The sequence below is a fragment of the Ylistrum balloti genome, unplaced genomic scaffold (genome assembly GCF_031769215.1).
Source record: "Ylistrum balloti isolate Yb309-2 unplaced genomic scaffold, AGI_CSIRO_Ybal_v1 Utg371268, whole genome shotgun sequence".
NCBI lineage: Eukaryota > Metazoa > Mollusca > Bivalvia > Pectinida > Pectinidae > Ylistrum > Ylistrum balloti.
Genome location: NW_026782683.1, coordinates 900574 through 912083, shown reverse-complemented (window position 1 = coordinate 912083; position 11510 = coordinate 900574). Strand labels below are relative to the sequence as shown.

Below are 11510 nucleotides of genomic sequence, written 5' to 3'. Positions count from 1 at the left end.
CCTTAAACAATTTGTATTATACAAGAAGCATGGAACCGTTGAATCATGCTGGCGATCTACCTGTAGAAAAATCAATTAAAGGTAATGTACAGTATAAAATAAACTGGTAATCGCCGCGTGTCTCAAAGTTGGCTATACACCTTATCACAAAGGGATTTCAGGCTACATAACCCATACTGTCATTGTGATGATACTTCTGAAAGTGCCAATATGGCACATGTCTTGACATAGTCATGTTTTTGTGAGTTAAGGAAAATTGATCATATCCCCGAAGATAGGAGTTATATGATTATGTTGTCTCGTTTATGTAGTCTGTTGATTTAACAATCGCCTAGCTTTCAAACATGGGATGGTACAATAGTGTTCGATTATTTAAAAACTACTTCACCTGCAAACGTGTTGTCCCTTCTTGAATGTTCATGCAAGCCGGTAAAGTGGCCAGTCTCTCCATTCACTATCATTGATTAACCTGTACTTAAAAACTGATAAATTGACCATTAGGTTGTCCATTATGCTGAAAACATCTACATCTAGCTAGCACATGACGAAATTTTTTCTATCAAGAAATATGAGACGTCAAACTGTTATTGATGAAGACAGAACTCACCTGTTAAGAAAGGAGGGGGGGGTGAGCTCTTTTGTCGGTATCTTTAAAGGCAGTTTCGGGTATCTGTTGCTATTTAGATACTCGATACGAATTAAACTTTGACACTGCTAATGAGCCAGATCTGTTAAACTGTATAACAAATTATTATTATCAACAAATTAACGACTATTCAATACATAACAGCATCCCTCACCTGTTTATGTGAACTATCGAGAGCATGCTTACCTTCTTCACTGATTCACACGCAAATTGTAAAATTTATCCGTTTTAAACATTACAATCAAATTCATTGATGACATTTACCACAGTTTTAGTTAACCGTTTATTAATCAAATTGTGTAAAACACCCATGCAGATAAAAGGTGAACTGATGATTGTTATTTTCTCTCTATATATATATATTACGGTCATGAGGCATTAAGGGAACATTCCTACGAGGAATGTCCTGTATGGGAGGTATTTTTCATATATAGGTATGTATAGGTATGTATAGGTATATATATACAGTATACATTTCAGCGTTATTGTTTTACTGCAGTGAAGTATTGTAGTCTTTAATCATAAAAAAAATATTTATAGTATCTATATAAGAGGATATTTTCCTTTCCCGTTTCACAATGAAATACTTTCATCCTTTTACACTCTGGATTTTGATGTTTAAGTTCAGTTGAGATTCCCAAAAGAGTTGATCAATCATCTTCATTAGTCATTATCTGTTTAAAGGCCTTTGACTGTTCAAATCTATCGGACCGAGTCATGCTGCCCAATTTGACAAAGGGAGTAGAATGATAATGACCAGGGTATTCAAAACCAGAGTATGGTATAACAATAACCGAATTTCTGTGTTGATTTGGGTACATATACCAGAAGTATTTTTCTAAACGAATACTGCAGACTGGTGCATGTAAGTAAACGTTCCTTTTTCCATATTTTTTCTTTAAGTAGAAAGCAAGTTCAATAACTTAACATTGGTATACATTTTATCAGAACTTAAATTAATGTAACCTGGAACCCATACATGTGTGTATCAGTTAAAACACACCGTGTTTGAGTGTTAACAGTTCGGTCAGTAAATACCAGTATTGTTTGCGATATTTCTGGCACATGAAGTGTCTTCAGACTTGAAGTTACTGTGGTAAGTTTACATTCTGCCAACCGTGTTCTTTTTAATTTCTTTTTTTCTTTTCTTTTTTTTCGAAATTGTGTGGAAATGTTTAAAATAAGACAAAAAATCACCATTTGAAGTTGAATCTATAACTCCTTTAGAAAATAGCGAAATTATAAGTTTATTTTGGCAAGAAATGGATAGACACATTGAGCTCAAGTCTATTTATGGAGGTCGGGTGGCGCACTGGTGATACATTTTTTTTCGAAGAAGCTTCCGCTCTTCGATAAACGGAAAGAACGGAAAAAGGTACGGTGTCATCTGCCCGGCAACGTACAATACACCTTTTCCGCGGTTTCCTTTTATATTAGGACTCCATGATTCTCCGGACCACGAAAAGTAATTTATGTAATTTTATTTAAATTTATTTCGAAGAAAGCAAAACTTTAAATCATTTTAGATCATTATCACTCCTGAAATGAAGAACACAAATTTTAAATAGGTAAACATTTGCCCGTGCATAAAAAAAAAGAAAAAAACACATTCGATATTTTTCCAGATAATAATTCATGAGATCAAATCACCATTACAATGCCTGCTGCCTTCTTGCATACAAAATATTGCCAGTTCACTTTTGAAAGCTCAGAAAAAATCGCAGAAAAATAATACCAGTCTATCATGATGGAAAAAGTATTCTTCAATATTATAGTTTCAGTGCAACAGCAACTATATGGCTTGGTATAGTTTATATTGATTCAAGTCCTGTCAACAACAGTAAAACATGCATAAAAACAGTGGGAGAAGGGAGTAGATTGTTCATAAACGAAACCAGGACACTTTTCGAAATTTCGAATTACCTTTATGCATGACAACCCCTTTCTTTCATGTGACCTTCAACAATCGATCCTAAATTATCCCGGAATGCATTGATCAGATCAAAGTGTCTTGCTATTACAACATAACAATGAATGTCGCATTCCAACCATTGTGAAAAAGCAACAGTACGGGTTTGATTGCAGCGACATTTTTTGGCACGAATCTTCTACTAAGATATGTGTGACATTACACCTCAGTGTTACTGTTTTACTGCAGTATGGTACTGTAGTATTTAATTATAAAAATATCTATAGAATTTATGTAAGCGGAAATCTCCAGTCTTCATTTTCAGAAACATATCATTCATATGTAACTGTTCCATTTGTATCCCGAAGCTAACTCTCTTTAAGGCTTAAGTATATTCACGTTCGCATAACGACCTGACGTACTCTCGCTACAGTGTACCTTAAAGTTAAAGTACAATCCTTTCGGGGTCTCTTTTTCGACTTATACAGTCACCAGATCTCCTTTGACTTTGATTGTTTGTAGGACATCGTAACAAAATGATACATCGAAGTCATGAAAAGGGTACTGCTAATGTTATCTTTATTTTTCAGAGTGCTAACAAATGAAGATGTCCTATCGAATGCGATTTTCCATACTTGTAATGTTCACAACGGCCCTTGTGTCAACTGTGGTATTTACGTCGTCCTCCATACAAAAGACATTTTCAGGTGTAAAGATATTTAAGGTTTGTGTTGGAATGGAATGTGTGCTGAATGTCTTTTGAATGTGATTGTATCCTTGTCTTAAGCCATTTTTGCATAAAATATAACATCGCAGACGTAGATTTGCACGAGGAATATGACTACATTTTTAAGACTGTAGGAAAATTCAAACAAACAATGTTACTTGTATCGAAAATGTGGCTTTTGCGTTTGATTGCTATAGAAAATATTAGGAAAATACCAACAGTTTCAGTAATCTCCAATGTGTTTTCCATGTGTTATATTGTTCCATATTGCTACAACCAAAGGGTCAGACAATGTTAAATCTTATGTTTCAATATTTTCAATTAGCCCAATCAACATGAGTATAGTAGTCGGGACATGCAAAACTAAAATAAGGCTGAAATACTCCACTCTTTCATTTTTACTCTGAATAGGTACAAGACCCGCCTACCACAAGACATGAAGAATTTCCGTCACTGAAGGTTGTATCTTACAAATATACATAATGATACACATTCATCTCTATAGTTTCTTTTAAAATATTTATCGCTTTTATATTACATAAATTAATTGGTAAATAGATAAATATACGCGATTTTTATATATGTTTAAAGTGAAAAGAGAAAACAGATTTCAAGTGATTCACTATATAATTCAATGGCTTATACTGAACGTTTTTGAAAACATAATTTTCAAACATTAAGATGGATTTTTGTAATTATTTACCTATAATTATCTTTATTATTTCTATCTCCCTGAAGAAAGCTTCTGGAGGGTATACGAGAGACCTAAAATCGGTAAGCATACGTTGTATATATATATATATATATATACATCCGCATATCTTTCTAAACATTAAAAATTAAAAAAAAACTATAACTTGATATTATAACCCTAGTGTACCTATACAATGTTTATAGAAGTGGCAGATACAGTATATCATTGCATTGGATATGTACTACATATTAATTGTTCTGAAAATCGTATGTTTCGTTTTGCTCATGTTGGCCTATAAAACTGTTTCAATATTAAGTCGTCAGCGTGGTATTGTGTCTGAGGTATTGATATACTGAAGGCGAGTGTGGGTTTTTATTTATAATCATCACGTCTCAAACACACCGGAAAGGTCATTAAGGGCAATACAGGGTGATTTAAAGGCTGCAAACAAGTGGGGAGGTAACAGATCAGGTATCAATGGTGCATAGACGGAACTTTACAACTATGTAATTATAATTTCACTATCTGAATGTGTTATTATTTTCTGCATTGCTACGGAGACGATACGATGAAAATGTCATTATATTATTGCCTTTCCACCATTAATGGACTGAAATTGATTCAATTTCTTCATAAGATTTAACCACGTGATATATTAGTTCTTATTTTGGGGACGTTACATTGTCTCTTGGATTCACAAAGATTTACATGGGGCTGTCTTTGATAAAGCCTAAAACGCTTACCTGTTCAGAAGATCTGGAGGAAGTCTCCTTGTAGTTATTCCGGAATCACCATGCAACTTTTTTGTCGTAGTTTCATGTAATCTATATTTGAAATAACATTTTATTAACATGTCTGTATTTTCTTTGTGGTTTTATAAGTAATTGTTCTATTTGTCTTTAAACATTACACATTCTTCTCTTTACTTATGTTTTATTTCAGGACATGCGTATTTCTGATGAAATAATGAAATGTGTCCTCAAAAATATATCGAACCCTTATATTTACGACTATAATACAGATTTTTACCTGCTACCACCTGTGTCGGATCTCTGTAGGATGACTTTACCGGACCTAGAATTATTGTATCAACGGTAAGTTCTCTTTTAATCGTTATCAAACATATAGGTTGGCATGATTGGGCTGTTAATAATATGAATATTGAACTAATTCCTACAAGTCAATATCAGCGTAGGCTCGGGGCATTTTAAAAAAGAGAACATATACTGAGGGCAGATTATATTCTAAAACAGAAAAAGCAGGTCTCTATTGGGAACTTCTTGACATGAAATTTGGTAACAAATCTCTCTCGAGGCTAGGAAAATCCAAAATATCGACAATGTCTAATCTAATTGACTTCGGCTCGGATAGATCGCTTATTTTAAAAGGTCTTATTTCATTATTTCAACTAACAGAAATCGACAACAGCTACAAGTACAAAGTCGATTCGTTTAGCCAATTGGTCTTACTTACCCACTATACAAGATACTATACGACACTGAATTAACGAAATCAACAGACATTTCAACTGCTGTTCTGCCTTATATGTTAGGCTGATCTTGGTATCGACATGACCAGATTGCGGTTGTTGTCGTAACTTCAGTTTTAAGAACAAGGAGTTATGTTACCAAATCAGTTTAGCAAATTAATGATATATTGTGAAATCCGAACGAAATGAAAGCTACGAATTATGTACTAATTAGTCATCCAGTCTAACAGCATCTAGGAATTATTGCCGGTTTCGTCAGATCAAAGGAACGTTGTCATTGGTAAATTCGGCGACGTTCAACAATTCTAAGGTAAATGACGTTGTCTGAGTAATTACCATAACAATGTGGTAACCCGAGTTAGTCCTTTTGTTTTACTCTATCAGATAGTTCTTGAATGAATGGAGAAGTAGAACACAACCATAACCATCCAGGGAGAAATATTCTTAAATAATTGTTTTATTCTGCATTTTCATTTGCCGATACACGGTCACGTGTTCTACGATTTTTATTGATATTGCACTGTAAACCGGATAATTTATTATTTTGTACCGCTTTGTTCTTTTCCTAATAAAAAGATTTTCCATTTATTTTTTAACCAATCAAAAAAGTATTTCTTCAGCGCCCAGCATTTGTAATATTAGATATGGAGGCAAATAGCCAGCAAGATGTCAAGGAACAAGCTAAAATTAAGCGGTTTGCCTCACTGTCAAAAGAAAACCGTTAATAATTGCATTAAAATAAACATTTTTGTCATATATTACACATAATTAGTATTAAAGGTTCGATAGGATCTGTAATGCTTGTTAGATATGAGATGTATGGTTAAAATTTTATATGAAATGTTATAAAACAATTATTGCGCTATCATTGTATAAATATTTGAGAATTCATGGAGAACAAACAGAAATATCGACTGAGGCCGGATTAGTGCAACAATTCTAAGGTATATGACGTTGTCTGATTATATTATTACTATACGTATCAACTACTTATTTTATAGATACCTAAGTACCATACAAACCGTATGTAAAACCCCACGGAGGTTCGGAAAGATTACGGATAGTGGATGGGATATATGTGTTGAACCAAAGTATCTCCCGAGAAATAAATGTCTGGTGTACTCTTTTGGGTAAGTATATCATTTCTTAGAAATGACACTTTATATAATCTTCTTACTGAGTGAAAAGACAGCAGTTGTAATTTGATAGTTTAACCTGTGCTGTTATCGCGTGCTGATATGGATATGGATTTGTTTTACCAGTGAAACAAAAAAAATACCAAATTGAATTATTCATGATTATGAAGTTATGAAGTATTCCATTCCATTCGTATGTGGAAATTGATCGAGATAAATTGAGATTGATCACTGAGTGTTTAATCCATACATTCTGACGATGTTAGTGTGTTCTAACTGCCTTCGCCGTTACACAATTTTGCTAAATGTGTTGGCTTACTGGGACTGTTGATATAAACATATATATTTTTTCTTAACTTGCAGTATTGCTAATGATTTTCCTTTCGATGACGACATTGCTCGTTATTACAACTGTGAGGTTCATTCCTTTGATCCAAGGTAAGTTGTTAATGCATCAAGTATTGCTTAACTAAAGTTTGCTTTTGACGAGTGGGTTGTCTTTTGCTTGTGAGAAACACATTTGGGGGTGTGCGTGTATGTTGTAAGCTGTCTTTCCGCTTCAGATGTATAACTCCATTCTAGTTAACCATGTTTGCTATTCTCACAGTAAAAATAAAAAACCCTAAAAGTCGACAATGAAAATTTATTACGTCATTATCAACGTGTTTTGTGATCACGTGTTTTTCATTTTCAATCAGAGACTACGACCATCTGTAACAATCACAGCTCAGCCTGTCGAGCAGTAGAAATGATATGTATTTATTGAATTTATGGTTTGATTATGATGCTATTGAAATATTGGTATTTTCTCTTTTTACACTACATCTGACCCCAGTCAGGTTTACTAACCAAAAAGCAATGTACTGGATTGGAAACCAGTCTTAGTCTTAATGATTTCCTCCTCATTTCAAACACTCGAACGACTTCCTTTTGCATCCATTTTATTTTGTAAACGGGAGATGTCACTAAATAAGACAAACATATTTCATGCATTATGCTGCTGTTGTAGCTTTTAAAATTGTTCAAAACCTGTTTAATTTTTTTTCAAAAAGCACGGGGAAAAAAGGATATGTTAGAATCAAGGATCAATCATATTTTCACGATACTGGCCTTTCCGACATCACCCGTTTAAACCCAGACGGCATTATGTGGCGCATGCAGACATTTTTGGATATTCGAACAGAACTGAACCACTTAAAGGTAGGCTACTCCAATAAACAATCAAATTGATCAATCAATTGATCATATTTTCCGAAACCTGCACCCCTGGAACATGGCATGGCAAAATTTAAACTACCATGTGTAACACCTTGTTGACGAAAAAGACTAGTTTGATCCTTTGTACATCAAACGGATATTTAGAATACAAGGTTTCGTTTAAGTTTAAGAAACGAAACCATGTGTAAATATTCTATATAAAAAAATATATATAGCAAACCAGATAGGGTATAAGAATGGTAACAGCGTCCTCCGTTACACGGAACAAGATGTGAAGAAATCTGTCTTCTTCCTGAAGCATTAGACTCACGCGAACACACTTTACATACGCAAAAGAACGTCCGTCCTGAAGATTGTATAAAACCCCAGAGTCACATACAAAAGAGTCAAACAATGAATTTAACTGTATCATACAGCTGTTTCAGCAATCTTGGACTCATCAGTGATGATAAGGGCCCGAACGTTATAGTCTAGAAGGCGAATGACACGAGTTGTGGTCCTTTACAAAATGAAACACATGATAAACCACTTTATTTGAACAGAGTATATCTTCCTTTCATATGTCTAATAGTATATTTGTATGCATTCTGTATTTCTGTAGCGGATGCCAAACGTCGTCAAGATGGATATAGAGGCCTGGGAATGGAATGTACTTCCGGAAATGTTTGCTGCTGGACAATTCCCCAAGCAGTTGATTATCGAGTTCCACTTGTGGTCTCAGAAGTACACTACACAACGGGACATGTGGATACATCGCCTCTCTGTTCTCAGAAATATTTATGATGCAGGGTATAGAATATTTTGGATGAACAGAAACCTTTTCTGTAGATACAAATCGCTTTACACAAAACAATCAACACTGGCATGTCACGAGATTTCTTTAATACGGAATGGGCCCAATATCATGATGAGTTCTAGTGACTGATTAAAATGGTATTGATAAATGAATTTGTCGGCAACCATATGTTCAACTCTTTTACAAAATATGGATAAACTATGACACATATTCTTGAATGTGCAAGTATTGATGCTCATGTAGAAACATTGATGTGTTATTGCGAAATATGAAATAGTGATTTTTTACATAATAAATAGGAATACCCTTGTTGCTCGGATACTGATTAATTTCATGTTTTGATAATATGACAACAATCTGACTAGCAAGAGAGGTAAAATGGTAAACATTGCAATAAGATCAATTTGTTTGTACTATAAATGTGTAATCGTATCTAATAAATGAATCGAATACGTCATCCGAAAATAACGTCACGAAACTCAATTAATGAGATGTAACAACCTGACTACAGACATAATAATATTCATTACCTGAGTGAAAGAATATTCGATGAAGCTGTACCTTTACGTACACGCGGGCACATACTCGAAATAAAGTTTCAATAACATGCCACGAACGTCTGACCATTAGAACTAAGTAAAATCGACACGAATTATCGGCAGGAAGGGATCTAGCTCTATTTATTAGTTTCATTTATATTATCGATATATTTGATGAAATAAAGAAACCATTCAAAATGTTAAAACAATCATTCTCGTTTTGAAATATTTTGATAACTTATTCTGGGATAGCAGAATGGCGACTCAGGACGGCCCAATTAGCCGCTAACGGAATTACAGGAAGGACTGCGTATTTAGTGAATGTTGTAGACAATAAGCTTGTTACAGCTAGATGTCATCAATGTCTTTGAAGGAATCTTTGGTGTCAGATCATTGTATTGTATGTCATAAGGTAATGACAATTTGAAATGAAGTACATGACAATCAGAAAAGATGTGTCACTTGTGTCACTCATTAGATCACGTGTTAAGAGACTGCCCCGAGTTTTCATGTTTCAAATGTAAAGATCAGGGTCACAACGCTCGTAATTGTACAATCCTACCGTGTTCACGATGTGGTACAATAAGAGTAAATTATAGATATAGTGAACTGCTTATATTACCGTTGTGTGAGAGATGTGGTGAACGAGGTCAAAATTGCTCGTGTTCAGGTGCGGATAGCGAGTGTGGAATTGATATGGAACAAGACAAATTCATATGTCACATCTCACATCAATGTGAGCTACGGAAATCTATGAAACACACCTCGGTGTCATAAGCCTAATTCCCCAGTATTAACTCCCTTCATCAAATCTGCGGTGTCCTTCTAGAATATGATAAGTCAGAAGGTTACAAATTTATCATTTGACAGGGTAAATCATATTCATTTTGAGAAGGTACTTAAAACATTCGGGTTCAAAAATTCTTCATTAGTTTTTTTTACAATGGCATTCATAGCAGTGTTAAATGTATTGAATTTTTAAATCAATATTTTCCTTTTTTGATTCAGAAAAAGGCAGGGATGTCCCATCTCTGCAATGCTGTTTTAAAAACAGAGCCTCTAGGTTAAACAATTCTGAATAATGGTAATAGTCTTGGGATTCAAGTCCTTATATCGGGCAGTGAAGCCAAAGTATTTCAGCACGTGTAATGATAGTGGTGTGTAACCATGCAGACTTTGAGTGTTTGTCGTGATAACGTCCCCTTACTTGTAACTCCCGAATAAGGAGGTAATAAAAATCAGTTGTTCGTATGTTCAACGTACACATGGCGTTGTTGAGTTTATGGCCAGTGACCTAAATGGTAAGCTGTATCACTTAGAAGTGACAACACCACAGCACGAAACAACATTAACGCTATCTAGTAAACAACCAATAAAGCAAGTTCTCAGTGGGAAAATACGGCCGATCATCCGGAGCCAAGGTCAATATAGAGAAATCCAATGTGGTGTGTATTGGTACTAGTATAGTGAGTGAAACAGAGGCTCGTGAATTTCACATCTTACAAGATGCAATAATCGTACTGGGTGTTAAATGTAAAATTAATTCGATTGCAAACTCTTGACAATATCTAACGATCAAAAGGCTTTATAATTATATCATCGGTGTCTTTTCTGTTACTTCAATATTCGAAAAATACAAGGTCCAAATTAATGTGTTTAACTTTCTTTAGATTAATAGTGAACTCTTTGTGACGTATATAACAATCAGGCTTCAAACATAAAGGTGGTCTACACTGCCCAGACATTGATTTTTTCCTTCAATGCGAATATGAAGCTCGAACTGTCCTATTTATATTCCAATTTCAAAACGTCGCAGTTGAATTGCACTCTTGCTTTTTACCGAGAAATGTTGTTTGCTTGGTCAGATATGTTTTTAAGTTTTTAAAATTTGAGGAAGCTAGTGATAACTTGTCAACCTGTATTTATCTCATAGTAGAGAAAAAGCACTGAATAACGCTTGTTTAATAAAACATGTCTTGTATACGTGAAGGATAATACGGAGTACTTCCAAGTTTGCTTCCAATACAATCCATTGTCGAAATAATCCATGAATTTAATTCGGACATTCTGCGAATAGACATTATTTCACAGTACATTAATATAACAAAATGTTTCCCAGAGAAAATACTCACAAATGTTCTAGATTATAGCTAGAGATAAAACATGTGTTTTATATCACGTTGTATTACTACTGAGATCAGACACCACGTCCATATCTCTACGTTCTACACGTGATATATACTTTGTTCTGGTAAGTGGGGCATTTGTCACGCTGGTAGCGGTTGAGATGTGCAGTAATTAGTCTCCAAGTGAACAGGTAGATCAGGTATTTTATTATCCAATGCGCCTAATTATC

General features: G+C 34.4%; 1 protein-coding gene across 1 annotated transcript; it reads left to right on the top strand.

The window, feature by feature from the left end:
* Nucleotides 1–4918: 4918 nt before the first annotated feature.
* LOC132561711 (probable methyltransferase-like protein 24) lies at nucleotides 4919–8744 on the top strand (the record flags this gene model as incomplete). The annotated part of the gene is made up of 5 exons (XM_060226410.1): nucleotides 4919–5070; nucleotides 6467–6595; nucleotides 6965–7039; nucleotides 7654–7801; nucleotides 8421–8744. Coding segments are annotated over 5 exons (828 nt in total), but the record flags the coding sequence as incomplete, so codon positions are not given.
* Between the last annotated feature and the right edge of the window lie 2766 nt (nucleotides 8745–11510).